Source organism: Vidua macroura, chromosome 4 (genome assembly GCF_024509145.1).
Source record: "Vidua macroura isolate BioBank_ID:100142 chromosome 4, ASM2450914v1, whole genome shotgun sequence".
In the NCBI taxonomy this organism is placed as follows: Eukaryota; Metazoa; Chordata; class Aves; order Passeriformes; family Viduidae; genus Vidua; species Vidua macroura.
Genome location: NC_071574.1, coordinates 55798119 through 55816708, shown reverse-complemented (window position 1 = coordinate 55816708; position 18590 = coordinate 55798119). Strand labels below are relative to the sequence as shown.

At 37.3% G+C, this 18590-nt stretch overlaps 1 protein-coding gene across 3 annotated transcripts in view; it reads right to left on the bottom strand.

Moving 5' to 3' along the window:
- CCDC149 (coiled-coil domain containing 149) overlaps positions 1 to 18590 on the bottom strand; it is a 51922-nt gene that overhangs the window by 9277 nt on the left and 24055 nt on the right. For all 3 annotated transcript variants that reach the window (XM_053975566.1, XM_053975567.1, XM_053975568.1), the window contains exons 5-10: positions 16661 to 16777; positions 14844 to 15016; positions 13305 to 13377; positions 11927 to 12011; positions 10548 to 10692; positions 4435 to 4511 (exon numbers count right to left, since the gene is read on the bottom strand). In XM_053975566.1, the coding sequence (XP_053831541.1) occupies positions 4435 to 4511; positions 10548 to 10692; positions 11927 to 12011; positions 13305 to 13377; positions 14844 to 15016; positions 16661 to 16777 (670 nt within the window). The remainder of the gene's footprint in view (positions 1 to 4434; positions 4512 to 10547; positions 10693 to 11926; positions 12012 to 13304; positions 13378 to 14843; positions 15017 to 16660; positions 16778 to 18590) is intronic.

Below are 18590 nucleotides of genomic sequence, written 5' to 3'. Positions count from 1 at the left end.
AAATGGAAAAAGGCAATTTTCCAGCTCTTTTGCAGACAAAACAGTGCAAGAAACCCTTCATCTGAGGACTCTGCTGTAGATGCTTAGTCTTTACATATTTTAGCAATGCAGAAAGCAACACCTGCAGATCCTTTAGGAAGTCCTCCACTATTCAGGATGCTCATGTTTTTAGTGACTGACACTACCTTAAACCTAGAGGGGAAACGGCAGGAAATGTGCAAGATCAGCTAAGCGTGGTGTTTGTGTGGCCTCCAGAACAAGTGCCAACTGATAAGTAATGGCTGGGGAGGCAGCAAGATACTGCTCTATTTATCTCCATGAGAACCGACATTTATGTAACAGCCACTTCGCCCCTCTAAATCTGCTAGTATGTTTCACCTTAAGGCAACATCCTAAATCTAATCACCCATCCAAGACAAAGACTTTCAAGAGAACACCAGGTCAGGAGACACCTGGAATAAATCCAGCTCTGAGAAAGTTCTGGTTCATTCTAAGGAATAATGAAAGTCAAGCTGTTCCCATGGAGTCTAACTGGACCACTCCAATCCCTAATTCCTTTTAAGGGCACTGGCTGCAAATACCTTGATCCTAAAGGCAGTAATGATCTTCTTATACCCTTGCCATGTCAGGCAATACACTACAGCAATATGAATGCAATTGATGCTTTTGAAGCATGGATCTTGTGGAAATTTGATCTCCCTGTTAAGTATGCATCAGAATTCTGCCTTCGCCAGACTCAGTAATAAAAAACAGCATTAACTAACAGCGAAGAGGACAACCCTCCCCACTGTAAGACAAAATTAATTAAAGACATAAAAAATGCTAAACAAATCCAACCAATATTTCAAAATGCAAAAGCTCCTAGATTAATGTACTTTCCTGTAATAGTGAAGGAATTTTGTGTTGGAAGAACCAAATCATACAGGGAACTTGTGGTATGAAAACACCCAACAGATATTCACACAGTCAGAAGCAGCAACATATCCAAAAAGATACAAAGGAATCCAATGGAGGAAGTGAAAAGATGATGAATAAAAAAATTGGTAGCAGTTTTAATACGAAAGTAGAAAGCAGAAGCTTTTAAATTTATTTAATAAAAAAAGTAAAGCCTGAGCTGAAGTCCCTGAAGATTGCAAGACAAGCTTCACAAAAGATACTTCTTGACTTTCCAGCCAGCATTTACACAGTAAACACATTTACTTTCCCATTTTTCTCTGAAAACTAGCCTGGTTACAGAAAATAAAGCTAAGCTCAGTATCCACATGTCTTAACAATAGATGTGACCCAAAGTGTCTGATGAATATTTATTTATTAACAGCGATTCACATCCATTCATGAAGGAGGCACACAGGGGTACTGCTGCATTACATTCTGTGAATCATGATCTGAAGTTGGATTACACACAAAGAATTTCAGCTAGCTGCTGTGTAAGCTCAATTTCATAACTTATATAGCTTCATGTTCCTCTAATGAATTTTTCAAGGAATATAATGAAAAGTATATGGATCTCAAAATACATATAAGTTTTCAGTAATAGTAAATTTTTCATTTTCTTCTCCAGGGTTGGGTATTTTCTTATAACCTCTGCTGCACCCTATGCCACTGTAACTGGCTACAGCCACAGCAGCTGCAGAGCCCTTTAATTTTACCCTGCCTCTGCTCCGCGCTGATTACTGCAGGGCAAGAGGCAGCATCGAAACTCTCTTATCATCCCTCACAGAAGAAGGCTGAGTCATGGCTGGCTCTTTCTTAGACTTCCTTTTCAGTGGAAATCTGGAATTTTCAGGAAATTATAGATTTTTAAAAATACAGAATTACCCATCTGAATGTCTAGTGAAATCAGATTGCCAAAAGAATAAAACAGTGTTTATTACGTACTGTTTATTGAATACATTTAACTTATTTGTTTGCCTATTTCAACCACAATGTAGCCAAGACAAAGCAAAGAATTAAATGCTTCTGTGACCATCACATTCTCTACTTCCTTCTTAAGGGAAGCAGGATTATAAAAAGAAAATCAAAGCCAAATCTATGCCCAAACATGCTTTCATTTCGGCAATGAAAACAAACCTCACAAGAGATTCACTTAACTAAAGCCCATTTTCTAAGCACAGCAATATAAAGTCTGGTAGGTAGAAATTCCACAGGGAATGAAATTTTATTTTCTCAAAAATTAAATATGCACTTCCTATTGATTAGCTTCCCCAAAGTTCATTCATGGCTTTCTCAAAAAGCAGATGACAAATATGTCACCTAACAAAAAACCAGAGGCATTCAAGATCTTTCTTCAATAGGATTAAGTACATTAACAGCATTTGGAAGATATTATTATCATGGTGACAGTGTATGTTATAAATGTTATATAAACAATGATGACTAAGTAGGAACATTAACTTCAGATTAAAATCCTGCAATTTGTAATGTGCATTTCTTTCAGTGCTAGAATGAACATCAGCTTTTATCTGCATTTTTTTTTTCCAGTGACAAAAAATTCCACTCAAAACCAAATAATATTTTTCATTCTGAATTTAAGACTGACTAAATGAGATACTCTCCATGTTCTGCTCCTCACCCAAGCCAACATTCAGCTGCAGAATCCATTGTGGTATTCCCACAGTAATTGTTACACACTGCTGTTTTATGGAGCGGAAGCGTTACACACACTGAAAAAAAAACTGGTGACCCACCAGGTGTTGCAATGCTCTTTTTAACCACCTCAGGATTAGGATTGGAAACAAAAGTGCACTCCTGATTTAAAAGGCAAGCAAAAAAATCTACAAAACCTCAGGGCTCAAGAGAACTCACAATCTAGTGTAAAATTTCTTTAAAAACATTTAAGATAATCCCTTACTATTTTCTGTAAGACAAATTAACTTTCATGTAGAGCCTCTATTTCTCCTGTGGTCATCTAACTCAATTGAGTGAACTCCTTAATCTGCTGGATATAAAATTTTCAGATAACATTTCCATTTATTTACATGCAATGACAATATTTAACTGCTAGGATCAGTTACTAAAAAAATACGTTAAGCAGAACCTACTCCCAAATCCCACTGAGACATTGTAGCTCAGGCCTTCAGGCAGCAAAAGAAAGGAAGGAAAGAGACAGTTGTTATTGTATAAACATTAATTTGATGCTTTACCTACATAGATCAATACGGTGCAAGAAGTTCCCACTTCCATTTTTTAAAATACATTTTGCAAACATGCGAAATGCTGCATTTATTAATGTAAAAATTTTATGGAACACTAGTTTTGAAAAACAAAACTAAACAACCAACCCCTACAGTACCTTGAACTGCTGAGTTTGAGAGACATGTTTGTAGTAATGTACTAAACTGCATTAGCAAGGTCTTAGACAAACATTTCACTTTCATCTCTTGGAGAATGCGGGGAGGCACAAATGCACTAAGTACACTACACATGTTAGATGACTAACTGTGGAGAAATCCATGGAAACAGATTTGGACCTCCAGTTCTGGAAAGAGTCAAGCAGGACTGAGAAAGCCCAAATAGGCAAGCTGAAGCAGAAACACACCACATCAGCCCAAACACCTGAACAGCACAGGTTTGTTACAAGGGCTCTTCAGCTCTGTCAAACGTTTTCTTCTAGATGTACAGGTTAGGCGGAAAAACCAGAGCCAAAAACCCAGAAGCCTAAACCACTCTTTCCCACTCTTACTAGCACTGATAGGAATCTGTAAACAACAAAGCCTAATGATGCAAACACCACCAACAAAAGTAGCATAATTTACAGTGGTTACAGAAGACACAATTAGGTGCAATGGGAAGAAAAGAAGCAGGAAAGTAAATGTAAATTAAATATTGCACATTTTCCTAACAACAATGTCTATTAGGAAGCAGATTAATCTCCCATTACTTGAGTAATTTAAAACCAAATGCAATACTTAAGGCACTATAGGGAATAAGCCTGTTCTGGAGAGATGGACTAGAAAATTTAGGACCATTTACATTTCCAATTTCTAGGAGTTTATGATTCTATAGAAAAGTATTTAAAAACAGTAAAAAACAAAATCCATGGTTAAAAGAAGTACAAAATTAATAAATAAAATTGGTTGAAAAACATAATGACAATGACCTATGCATCATGTTTTGTTTAAATATGCAATGTTTAAATAAAATAGTTCACTTTTTTTTTGCCTATGGAAATAATTTGATTACTTCAATATTTAAACCTTTTTTTAGCACTTTTCATGTTATTTTCAATACATATTTGACTTAAGAGTTTATAAAGTCTAGTGATTTTTGCTTTCCACTTAACATTTATTAGACATTTCTAATTTTGCAAATGTGCTGAATAGAACATTCACAAGGTAACTGTCATTTAAAAAAATCATGGCCAAACTTCTCTTAAATGCAAACATACCCTTGAAAATTAAATAATGCAAGCTATTTGCTTGAAATTTTACTAACCTGGAAGACTCCACAAGCCAGCGATTTCCAAAGTTCTTAATTTCTTTTCTAGTTCTGCCACTCGATTACCTAGAATTCTTTGGAAAAAGAATAGTTGTTTTACCAAGGTAACCAAAACCCAATTACTTATATGACTACAGTTGAATTTTTAAATTGCTACTTAACTAGTGCAGTGAACCTGTATACAGTATCTCTTTTCACTAACAGCAATGGACAACCTCTCCCAGAGTTAGAAGAAAATTAAATATATTTGTCTAATCTATACCATGCTTTTAAAAAAGCAAAAGACCTATGATGTACAGGACATTCAATCTTTGTAGCAAAGAAAAAGAAAAGCGACTCACAAAATATGGAAAACTCAAGACAGCATCTAGATTGACTTTGAAGTTCCAAGACACACATTTTTGCTAGCTCTTTATTCAGGGAATTTTCTCTGTCATTAAGATTGCTTAAAATGGCAAGGAATATTTTTTCCACTACACCTTTTTTTTTTTTTAGCATTGAACTGCTTTCTACTTTACTAAAAAGTTTCAAGCTCTTTAGTGCCTTTATCACCCACTCAGTATTCACTGTATTTCTCCGGTCATGTCTTCTTTTATATCTGACTTCATACACAAATACTATTTGCAGTTAGCTCTCCTGCAGGATTTAACTTTTAGTCTTAATTCTCTCCCCAGATCAAATGAGAGATTTCTATCTTGAAAAGAAGGCTCATTTCTCCAATGAATTTTTGCAAGTGTTTCTCAAGCACAGCAAGTCTGCTAGAGTCAAAATCTTTAAATAAATCCCAAACAATACTAGACTGAGACAAGGCAGCAATTCTAAACATGACAGCAGAGATTATGGAGAGCAAATTTTACTCATCAAATTACAGCAACAGGATAAATCGGTTAAATTGGAACTGAATGCTGAGAAGCAGCATATCCCACCCCAGTAAGGCAATAGTATCTTCCTGTGTATACCAGAGCTGTGTAATACTGTACTGAGAGCTCCTCAGCAAGGGCTTTATGTGCAGACATTTGAGCACACTGGGAATGTCGTTACTGACAAGATGGCAGATTCTAGGAAGGACATGAAGAATAGCACACCCAGCAAATATCAAAGGGGCTAGAAAAATTGATTAACAATGACTAAGCATTTTTGAAATCTCTACTGTGAGGGCTTCGCAATGACACAATAAAGCCTATAAGTATTTTCAAGATCACAAAAATATAAATGTGAGAGCCAATGTAAAACAGAAAGAGAAAGCTTATAATAAATAGAGAACACTGAGAGGTGTGGGGGGGTGTCAACTAAAAAGAACAGTCCATCACAATCAAAAGCAGAGGAGAAAAGACAAAGCAGTTACATTTATTTCCCCATTGAAACTCAGTATTTCAGTAGGTTAAAAAGGTTATGATGAATTTTCTACTGTCTTCTCCAATTAAAAGCAAAATTATTCAGGTATGAGAAACTCAGCCTTAAAACACTATTTTCATAACCCTGACATCCAGCAGTTGGGCTCTGCAGTACAACACAACAGCTGACAGCAAAAGGCACGGAGCAGCTTTCAGGAAACTCCACCTTGCACACTTGGGAGCCCATTCCACCTTCCTGCCTAAGGCCTCACCAAGGGTCAGCTAACGAAGGTGCCTGGGAATTCCCCAGGCTTAGAGGGGAACAGAGACATGATGTAAGACTTCTTCCATATCATGTTAGTTCTGGCAGGGAGCTGACAAAACAATGTTGATTTAGCTAAAGATTGTCACCATAAAGGAGTCAAAAGTTTAACACGTCTAATCCTTATTATTTTCATAAGTAGTTCACCACTAGTTCCAGGGCAGAAAACAGGGGAAGGATGCTGCCCTCCCTGCCAGCTAGCCATACCACATACATCTCAATCCTCTGTAAGAAGTTATTGCTACTGCTCTTGTTATTCAGGTAACAACAGCAAAGTCACTTTTCTCTTGCTTCTCTTAAATTTTATAATTTATTTATCAACTGTATAATTTATTTATCATCTGTTCTAATGGAAGAGAATATATCCTGATAATACTTACTGAATCCTCTGAAGAGGCACTGAGGGTTTTTTTTAACCTTTGTTGCAGGTTCTCATGTAGAAGGATCATTTTGTATGTCAGAACAATGCTTGGCAACAGCAGAGGACAATAGTTAACCCTACTCCTTTCATTCACGAAGGGAGCAAAATACATTCAGTGATAAGTATCATTCTAGTTTGCTTAAAAAAACACTTTATCCCAAGACAGGTATGGGAGAAATAAAACCTAAATAAAGCTGCAAGTTCTTATAGCAATAAATTTTTGAAAGATAAATGTGTGAGCTATTCTGAACACAATGTGGCATTTTTTCCTTTCCCCTGAGACCTGTGGGAAGACTGAGCTTGGTGGCCTGGGTAGGCCTACCTGGGTGAGTATTTTTAAAGAGGCTGCATGGGTTGGTAGCACCCAATTTCCTAATCTCTTTTTTTATCTCTAGACACAGTGAACCACATCCTTCAACTAAAACAGAAGGATTATGTCACAGAGACAGGTGATAGCTATTTCCACTGTTCTCTGGTCCTGTACCTAATGCAACAAGGGAGTTAGTATGAACCTCCCTTCAGGAAAGGGAGTCGTTGTTTGTGCAACAATAGCAATGGTCCCACCTGACTTCAGAAGTCTCCTCCTGGCTCTCTCATGTTTTCCAACATACATGGCCATGATCTGAAGGGAGCTGTGGTGATTTACAGCACCTGAGCTCCCTTTACCTGACTTCAATTTAGCTCTTGCTGCAGAAGACATACACCCTCATACAGATACCATCACTTACATGCCTGTAAATAGCTCTGTCACAGTCCCATGTCTGGCTCTGCACCTCGCATGGAAACGTGTGCTCAAGTTACAGACTGACACAATCCTTTTTGTAATTTTGGACATGACTGAACTTGCCCAAGTTAGAAATGTTAAAATTAGTGCAATATATCTAACCACCACAGCAGCTTTTACGCTGATCCAGCTTGCACAAGTGCTGGCAATTTCAGAAACAAATTGCACTAAAAAGAACATCTAATAAATGGTTTATTGCTGGTAGAATAAAAAAGGATGTTTATCCATTTGCTAAGCAGAGTTAGGACAATTTGGTTTTGCATTTACGGAACTGTTTAATCTTGCAACACCCTACTGCGTAGAGAATTAATTTACAACTGCCTTTTCAAATTAAGCTAATGGGCTTGTGAAGAAAAACACAGGAGTTACTTAAACTTAGTATTAGTAGCTACCAACCACCTTGGAAAAACAATCTGGTTTTTCCCACAACAACTTTTTTTCTGAAAACCGGGGATACAAAATAAGGGCTGGATTTAGCCTACTTGTCCCTAGGCACATACTCCCACAGTTCCTTCTATCATGCCATATCTTTAGAAGAGTGGCAATAATAGTAGTGCGTCTTCTCCGAGACCAAGTGCCAATGGATTTTTTTTAACAACAGTATAAGAACAGAAAGTAAACTTCAACAGAACATCCAAATTCCAATCTACACTAAAAAATCCACTTTCTTGTTATTGCTTCAGTTATTCAGAAAGCAAATCCACCATTCTGCTATTGTAAACTTATACAGTCAACTCTCAATCTGCAAGCTACCAAGGAGGTCTAGACCTTAGAGTAGGTTAACTGTGTGGGGGAAAGTAAGTTCATGTGGTCTGAAAAATCTCATTTACTGATAGTGAGAGAATCACTACTAGGTCATTCACCCATCAAATATCAAATGCAGAATTTCTTCCACAAAATGAAAAAAACACCCCAAAATCTCATGTTCTTTATCCAATAAATCTCACTTTCCTCAAACAACAATCTGAAAGAGTAAATGTGTCCTCCAAACATGCTCTTTGCACAGGGAAAGACTGCTACCTTGTGATTTATGTAAAACTTTTTGTCACTACAATTCTCTCTAGCCTCACATCCTTCTCAACTTCCTATTTTGAATGGAGAAATGTCTTCAACAAAAGAATGCATCTTCTACTAGTACCAGTTTATGACCCTGTCTGTTTAACTTGCGCACTGATCATACATCTAATCTTCTCCAACAGGTGGGTAGTTTCTTTCCCATTTTCACAAGTCAGCAGACTTCACTTTTTACATGGCAAATAAGTGTCCTCATTTATTTGAATCTCAAATAAAGGATGTTTTTCCTTGATGTCCTACCTGCATTTCCCTTTTTCACATTAAATTTTTATATCTTAGGTGTTTCCACTTGTAGTGGTTCCCATTCCTCCTACCTCTTAAATAGCTTCTTTAATCCATCTAAAGTCAAAAGTGATAAAAAGAATGAGAATACTACAAAGGAATGTTTTTGAGGCTCTTCACTCAACTTGATCAGGATTTATCTATATTTTTTTTTCCTGAACCATCCTGAACTAAATATATACACTATATAAACTATATAAACTATATACACTACAGATCTGAGAACACTTCTGATCCTGGACTGATCTGGACTGTCACTTCCCTCTAAGACCTGATCTTCTGTTGGCCACAGAATAGTAGTTTGCATTTATCCAGCCTATACTCTGATGGCTATATATGAACAGTGGGGCACACATAAGGATTATATCTCCTCGTGTGGGTTATCTCAAGACAAACCATACTCAGTAGTTGAAAACAGAAAGAGTAGTATCAGAAAACAATCATTACAATAATATTTGAGAGATACAAGAGACTGCATATCACCAAAGAAAAATACAAAACTAAGGAAGAACTTTGGAAAAAAAGAAAAATCATGCAAAATAAAACACTGGGTAGTGATACAGTATCAGGATGTTAAAGGCAAAGATTGGTTACACCTGGAACAACAAAAGTTGTTTTCTGGATGTTTTCCTTCTGGTGTTACATTAGCAGTAAGAAGGCAGTAAGCAGGTGTTAGTCCTTCCTTAGCACTGCTCTGTGCAGCAACTCCTCTTCCATCACAGGACAAGAACTGACTGAGCTGTCATCAGTTAGATCTGGGCTACATTTTCACCACTTTAGTCTCCTTTTAGCTGATTAGCCATTTGATGTCTCAAAGGCATTAAAAGTGGCTATCAACTGCTCCTCCACTTGTGTTGCCACATCACTCAGAATTATGCAATGGAGTCTGCCTAGTATCTAAGTTATCAATTTTCAAAGTGAATCATCCATTCTAGTGTAATACAGTTTACTTCAGTACTACTTCTTTTCAGAAAAGATGTCTGGCTGTTGCTGGCATCTGGTCCTGATGTGCTTTTGAGAAGCCTGAATAACCTCTGATTACCACCAGCGACTCAGGGTTTAAAAAAAAAAAAAAAAAAAAACCAAAAAAAAACCCAAACAACCCACCAACAAAAAAAGAGAGGGGTTGAAAATGAGCACAAAATCAAGGAACACTTCCTAGCTCTGATTTTTATACACTGTATAAGGACAATAATATCAGAATGTCACAAAATGTGGCAAAAAATTTATATTCTGCCATGATAGGAACTGTACAAACCACAAAGAATTTTACTGATGAGCAGAACAGCTAAGAGTAAACAAATTCTCCTTTAAAGTTCAGTTCAGATTTTTTTTAAAAAACCCATATAGTAGCAATCAAACTGTGTTTATCCCCTTCAACTTTTAGCAAAGTAACTATAGGAGCAACAGGTATCATCTGTATGACACAGGCCACTAAGCAGTTGTCAAATGTTACATTAACACTTTAAGATTCTTTTCTAGGAGCAACACTTACTAACCCCATCAGAGCTTATTAGAAAATTCCTACATTGACAACCAATTACCACATATCTTCTCTCCAGTTCAAAGCTTCCTCCCAGAAGCTTTTCTTTAGCTGTTCCTACAGACTTCCTGCTAGAAGTCTGCTTTGAGTTATTACAGTTTGTAATAACCTAAGCAGCAAACCAATCCTTGCCTAGCAGAGGCAGACAAGTCTCTGTCAATCCCAGAATTTAAGATGAAAATGTAATTTTTCTCAAATCACAAATCTGGTCTTAAAAACTAAAGAATCCACCACTCAACCATGATGATGAATTTTCTGTGAAAATGAATCTTCCTTCCCATTTCCCTTAATATTTCCCCAATCTAACTTTCCCATAGCTTGATATTTTACTTAGAAGTCATGCCACCTACTTGTTGGTTTGTCTTTGGTGTTGTATGACCATGTTTTTTTCATGGATGGTTTCCAGTAATGCAGTGGCCAGTGATTTGAGATCTGAAATGGATTGTGGTGTGGCTGGTAGGCTACATCCATGATCCTCCGACAACAACTCTTGTACTATAATGTTAAAAACACAAATGAGTTTTGGCTTCTCATGCACAGAAATGCAACACAAACATTTACTTAGCACTAAGGAAGTATTCCAATTACTCAGATGAATACATATATTTTTCCTTCAATTAAAAAACAAAGCCAAAAGATCAGAACTGTAACTTCTAGCTGGCATAAATATGGTGGCTTTCCAAGTTGATTGTTATTCACAGCAATAGCCAGAACAGGTATAGGCAGACACATCTTACATTAGCTCGATTCTGCTTTTGGAAAATACTTTGTGTTCAGAAGGATACAAAATAATTCTTCCACAAGCCTACAAATTGGTAAAACCTGGTCATCAAAACCAAAGCCTCCAAGGAATATTTTATATTAATTTTTAAAACCATTATATCCTTCAGGTTATTTAAGACTGGTGTAAAAATACAGTCACCCATGAACTCTTCCTCTGCAAGAGAGAGTCGGTACCTTCAAGCCAAATCAGGAAGTTCACTAGTATCATTAAAATCTGTAACTAAAATCTGGCTCTGATTCTTTACATAAATACATAAATATATATATGTATGCAAGTACATGGAGAAGAGGAAAAAAGAGAAGTCAAAACCAGGAAAATGAGTTTCAACTTACCATGACACTTACTACTGATCTCATGTGTGTGTATGAATATACCTACATTTAAACAGTAGGGTGGCAAGGTATACTGTTTGCTTCAAAGAATTTTCTCATTCCCTTTCTTTCCTAATCTTGATATTTTCTTTGGAACAGGGAAAAGAGATTATTTTGCTACCCATGAAGAAACATGGGACACAAAGATTTCTTGCAAAACATCTGAATGTAAAAGCTTCCGAGAACAGTAGCAGAGAACCTGACTTAGTGCCCCTCCTCCACCACCCAGTCTCCTTTTCATTGGAATGCGAATTGTGACTGCCATTGTTAGCAGAGCAAAGAGATGAATAAAGAAGTGATTTGTCAGGGTCTAGAGAGTAAAGAAATATTTGATAAAACTAATGGGGGAGAGAATGAATGGCAAAAGAATTAACAAAAGAAGAAGCAGTAATCCAGAGGCAAATTTTATATTGTAAAGTCAACTGAGAAGAGGACAGAATTAGCACATAGTAATAAACAGGGAATAGGAAGAGAGCTTTTGGCTTGGTTGGTAAGGAAAGGGTTACTGAAATTAAGAGGTTAGATGAAAGGAATTCAATGAGATATGCTACACCATGCTGCATTTATGCAATACCTTGCTTTGCAGAAAGGACTCCAGTCAGAGCACTGCTACTGGATCTACTATGAGTCTTTGAATTTTTTCGTCTCTCTAGTGCATTCTAGGGAAACAACAAATATCTTATTTAGAAAAACAGTAGCCAACAAATCCTGTCATTAGGAGGAAAGAATCTGGAACTTTGAATTTTGGTCTCAGAGCAACTCTGCAAGGCCTAGACCTTACACCTATAAAAAACTATGGGAGTGTAACTCTCAAAGATTATTATTCTCCAGCCTAAAGTCTTTGGCATGTTACAAAGACTCATCTGTCTCACCGTAATCACTTTACTGCAGTCTCTCCCACCCACTCCCCCTAATGTATATTTAAGACTTGCCTATTTTTTAATAATCTGCTAACTGCCAGTAAAGATACTGCAGTATCCTGTAGACAACATCAACTGGAAACAAAAGCAGACTTTTCCCAGCATTTCTTCAGATAGGTTTCAAAGGGAAAATTCCATTTCCTCAATCAGAGTTTCTATAAGCCCTTTTAGTACCAAATACTGACTTTCAGGAATTAAAAGCAGAATGGTCCTGCTACAGAAGTCCAGATCTTTCAATTACAGTTCTGTGAAACCCACTGGACCACCAAGATGCTCAGTTCTCACCAATAAACTCACACTCCAAGAGACCCAAGCTGCAAGCGAGAACAGACACTGAAATGAAGTGGGTACTTTGAGGAGCTTTGCTCATGCACAAAAAACAATCAGGGCTGTGACTACTTTATAGTGACCTAAATGAAGAAGTCCTATTGACAATCCTAAGATTACCCTTCTCATGGTCTGACAAGTAGTCCTCCCCTCCCACTCCCCAAAATCACTTGCAGAAGGAAATAAGAGTGCACAACTTCTGGGAAGGGCAAAAATCAGTCCTGAAGGTTTTATGTAAAACAGCATATACCTTAACTCAGGAAAAGAAGAACAATGAAAGCTTAGTTACCATTAAGCTACATGAAGAAATAGCACAGCCACCAGAGAACAGGGAGACAAGATCTTTTTGTGACAGCAACACAGCTGCAGTTATTCACCACTGCATGATCTGCTACTAGCAGCTGGCTGGAAGGCTGATCATGTGCCCCCCAGCAGACTGATGGTTTCCCCACAGAACTTAAAAACAGTATTTCATTAATTTTTCAAAATACTCTTAACAGGTATCCCTTTGTACTACCCTCAGCTAAGAAGCCTACAAGGAAGAATGAGCATGTAATACTATACATACTAATATTTTCATAATGACAATGGTGGATTTTTCTCACAAAAACAAATTTGTTTTTCAAACACATTTAACATGAAAATGGAGAATAACTTCCATGAACAAAGAAGCACAGTTTAGATGATATACTGAGAAGATCTTACCTTATATTTAGTAATACTAGACTTCAGAAGGTTGACTTCCTCTTGAAGTTGTTTTAATCTCTCTTGAAGATACCTGAAAAAGAAATGTAATCCTTTATTTCACGGAACCTTCAAATACTGCCTCAAGCAGTGTTCTTTACTATTTGGCATGTCCTGTCTTTGAACTAGTGAGAGTTCTTTTCCCTCTGCAGTTCTCTGAGGGATGAAATAACAAGATCTTACTGTTCTTGACCCCATAAAACTTAAAGCAGGGAAACAAATTGCATCAGTACAGGAGGCTGCCCTCCTGTTAGATTTGTCAAGCATGCTGCACAACTATTTTGTATTGGTCGTCAGGTTTCTGGGGAAGAAAGCTAAAAGAATATATTTATGTCTAGAGGAAATAGTCAGGAAGCATTTATGTGTGCCCTCTGTACTTGAAGGTCTGTGAGATGGACACATGAAGATTTGTATATATGTCAACACAAGACTCAGCTATGCAGAACTTTTGCATTGCAATATCCATCACTTACTTGGCACTTCTCATTAGCAATCACAAAGTAGAAAATTTAACAGTATAGTTGAAAAATGGTACACAGTTAAATGAAACAGTACAGTTCTTCCTATTAGAGTTTGTGCACTTGGATGAGACAGTTATTTCCAAATTGGAAAATATCTTTTTTATGTATAGAGGGTTTATAAGGGATCTTCTTTCATGTAGTACAACTGCAGTTGTATGAGGGTTTGGGACAATTTAATTATTTTACAGAAAAAACTCACATCACTGTCAGGAAGCAGGGGGGTTAAATTGATACAGAACTCTGTAGGCCACACAAAACAGAAAAAAAACCTCCTGAAGTTGCGGGGAAGAAGTAACGCCTTTGGTAGTACACTTTCTTGCCTAAAGCATAGGTTTTTGTAAATGCAAACTGTCTTAAAAGTTCTATTTCACTTTAAGGTAATTTTGACATTAAGGGACATACCTGCTTATGGCTCTGTCAGTGACTCCTGCCTGTCATCCTTAGTAGAGACCATAAAACACATTATTTTCCCAATAAACCAGCAAGAATATCTACATGGGTGATTTCACCAGCAACTTTTGTTGGCAAATCACTCCATGCTGACAACCTCTCTGTGTGCAAAAATTATGTTTTTAACTGTAACCCAGGGTACTCAAAGTCCCTGTTTCCAACTCAAGATTAGTCCACTACAGCTCACTGGGTGTTTCTGAATACACAAATTTTTAATATTCTTGCTTTTGGTGCCATGCAGTGATGGGAATAAAAAGGTCTTCTCTTCCTTTTCCTTGTTTAGTTTTATTTGGGAACATCACTGGCATCTCTGTAGCCAAATACAGCATTGGTAATTTCCTGTAGCCTAGATTTCTCAATATTATTTAATGCTTAGTTACAGTATAAATAAAACAGGCAAAACAAATTTCCAAAATCTCTTAACTTTTATTCTTGGATATATTTTCTTTAAAGTTGTGTTGTGACTGACTTCCTGATACTCCTATTACAACAACACACTGTTTTTCTAGGGAAACAGTAATGCACTCACCTGTTCTCCATACATAGAGCATCTATGTCAATGATACGGTTTTCATGCCCTCCTAAGACATGATTCAACTCTTGGTTTAGTCTGTCAGACTTATCTTGGTAAACAGAGCGTTCCTCTTTCACATCCTGTAACTCATCCAGTGCAGCCTGAAGATCATATCTCAGCGTCTCAATCTGAGAAGAAAGGAGAGCTGTATCAGTAAAAATTTAAACAATAGCTAACATACAACCCAGCCTGAAAACAGCAACAAGCACATGTTTGAACAGTATTCATTTTGGACAGTCAAAATTCTTTTCGAAGCTCATAACCCCAGGTAGTTTTACCCAATTTCAGTAATATTTCATTAACTTGGAGTTAAGTAACTTTACCAGTTAAATTCGTTTGGAAAAAAATTCTAGAAATCAATTAAAATGTAACAGCAAAAGAAATCTCAATCCCTACTGTAATTCTGCTCTATAAACATATTAAGGTGGTTTTATCATATAATTTCTAGGACTCCAAGAATTAAGTGAACAAGCCTTGTCAAAAAGCCAGTAAGTGGGAATTTGCACTAATCATGGGACTTGAGCAATAAGGTTCCATAGAATAAAAACTGAAAAAGTACAAAAGAGTGAAGAAGTCCAGTGTGGAAGATACTCAAGGACAAAGAGATTCAAACTTCCAAGGAGATGAAACTGAGTGTGAGAAAAGTCTGCAGTGACAGAAGTCTCCACCTACACCCTAGAAAACACAGATAAGCCAGGAAGGACAACAGACCACCCTTTAAAAGAGGCTGGGTGACAAGCAGAAAGAACACAAGCTTGGTAACAGAGCTAGCATGGGAGGATCACACTGGAAGAAGACCAACAGCCTTTCCAGTAAGGGACAGTGGTGCTGCAATTGAGGGAAGACTGAAAAACTAGAAATTCCTGGATCACAGAATGGCTTGGATAAGTGTAGGAAAAGCTGAGAATGCAGACCTGCAAAACTGTCCAGAAAATTATGTATCAGTGTTAAGGAAAAAGTCTGATGATGCATGGTAAAGAGCATTCATACAGACTTGAGGAAAGAAATAGGTCTGATGTGAGAATTTTCCAGAAGAGGAGAAGAAATAGCTTGGAGGCAGGAGGAAGAGGACACTAACGACACTTCTACAGAAAATTTGATTCAGAGAGTATCTTTAGGAGGTACACAGCCACTGTACACTGTGCTGAATACTTGTAAGAGCCTTCACTAAAGGGTACCTGTTGTAGCTTAAGCTGCACTGAGCCGGTAATGATTAGCATTGACTCCATGATTCTCAGAAGGCTGATCAATCACTTCATTATACTATGTTTATTAAGAAACCCATTGCCCTTACAGACAGTCTGATACAGTTTGACTTAATTGGTTCTTGATTCCAAACACCATCACCACTGGACAATTAAGAAATCACCCTTTGGTAAACAAATCTCCATAACACATTCCATGTGTTCACACCAACAGGTGCAGCAAGCTAAAATAAGAATTGTTTCTCATTCTTTTCTCTGATCTTCTCACATCTTTCCCCAGGACAATGCCTGGGAAAGTTGTGTCCTGTTGCTCTCTATGGCCAGAGAGCAGCTGCCACAGGTACCTTTTATTGACATTCATTGACAATATTCAATTGTCACAAGTTGTTGCTGGACATTAAAAAGAAAGGGAGAATCAATAATCTAGAGAAAAAATCCCTGAGATTAGGAATTCACTCTAACCACTACTTCCAGCATCAATCAGCCCTTCAAACAGAACAGAAATTATTTACTTGCTACTACAATAGCTCTGTAAAACATGACACTGTATGCCCATTTAATTACTACCTGTTCTCGAGCCTTTTCCAACTGTTGAACAAGGTCCTCCCGTTCATGTGCTGCAAAGTGGCGAGCCCCAACTTCATCGTCTCCCAGCCTTTGCTTTGCTATGGTCATTCGAAGGAGCTGCCATGACAAAAACAGAATTTGGTAAGCAAGAAATCATAGGCTGTAGCAGCAGAGTACATCTGTATTAGAAAGAGTAAAGCTGCCAAACAGCTGGTATTATTTAAATCAGAGGGAGGCTTCTGAGCTGAGGGTCAAATCCAGTTTTTAGTGAAAAAATCCAGTTGAACAGTCAAAGCATCCACAGGAATTCAATCAGACCCTGCAACAACAGTCATCAGAGTATACAAATTATGAAAGACCAAGAAAACACAGACATGTGGTCCATGTTTTTTAGGAGTAACAGAAACTAATTCCACCCAGACTAAAACTACAGAATTACAGAAAGCCTCTTCGTAAATATGTAAATAGTAAAATTCTCTGCGGCAGGGAAGTCCTTCTAGTTAATAAAAAGGAACAAAGTGGCTTGTCCAGCTTCATTTTACTGACATGACTTAAAACCCCCACTGTGCTACATCACTGCAGAATTTGTATTAACAGCTGCTAGTACATTTGCTTATGCGTTATTTTTTTAGTCTACTCACAAAAGCTAATTCATGTCAAAAGCAAAACAATGGGCTAACAACAAAGAGACTCGGCCAAAATGCTCAAGCAGCTAATGAACTTCTGATATTGTGACTGCTGAAAACAGTCTGACTTGAACTAATACACATTTACATTCAATATCCAAAGCAAAAAGCAAAGACCTTTCAAGGACCATGGAGTATTAAATACCAATCTATAAAGCATTCAGCATTTACAGTTGTTTATACTCAGTACAACTAGGCCTCATCTTTAGGAGCTCTACAGAGAGCAGGGAAACCTACCACAATAACCAGCCTGACTTTCCCTGTAGCTTCGACTGCACCAAGGAATTAATGCACATCATTATATTGCAGAGTTAGGAAAAAAAAAAAATCAGTCTTCTGAAGTAGAAGATTGTACATTAAAATCTATCTTTGGTATTTATGGGATGCCAGTCACCATAGCTACAATGTGCCAATTAAAATCCTGCTGATGCAAGACAGACTACCAAAATCATCCTCCCCACTTATTTCAGCTCCAGTTCAGTGCAAGTCACTGAAGCTAGTACAATGTGTGCTGATAAGAAGTTCACTTTTTCAGGGGAAGCTGTGGCTGCAAAAGTAACTGGTTTTGGCAAACTATATTTCACTATCCCTACAGGTGAAGTGGAAATTACTGCATAGTTAGTAAGGCTGAATGGATACTAAGAGATATAACTCCTACCAATTTCTTTATCAAAACAAGTAAAAAAGGCAACTAGCAAATCCTAGAATGGTTTCATAGCTATTGGATTTTTTTAAATGCTAAAGTGATGATGAACAAAAGGTGTGGTCATGTCATGTCATTTAATTCAGATAAGTTAACTTCTAGAATCTCTCTCTAGTGACAAAGACCACACAAAACAAATGTAATAACATTTTGAGGTTTCAATCTTGTTAAAAAAAAACTGGAAATGGAAAGAGGAATCACACTTTATTAATGCCTCCAAAGCCTGCAGCAGAGTAAAACTTCTGCATAACACTTGGCACCAGGCTGGGAACTGGACCAAAGCTGTCACTCATGCACTATGACCAACTCTCCTCCAGCCCAGGAGGGGGTGAGGCATAAGATATAACTGCAAGCAATTAGAACTTGCAAGGTCAAACAGTCTGTCAATAAAAAGAGAACTCTTTATTTACTACCAATTTTGAGGCAAAAAAACCCCAAAAACCATGAGGTCTTATGAAAAGAATGCTTCAAAAATCCAAATTCATCCAGCAAACGCAGCATTATTAACATACACAAAATACAGTAAAATATCAATCCATAA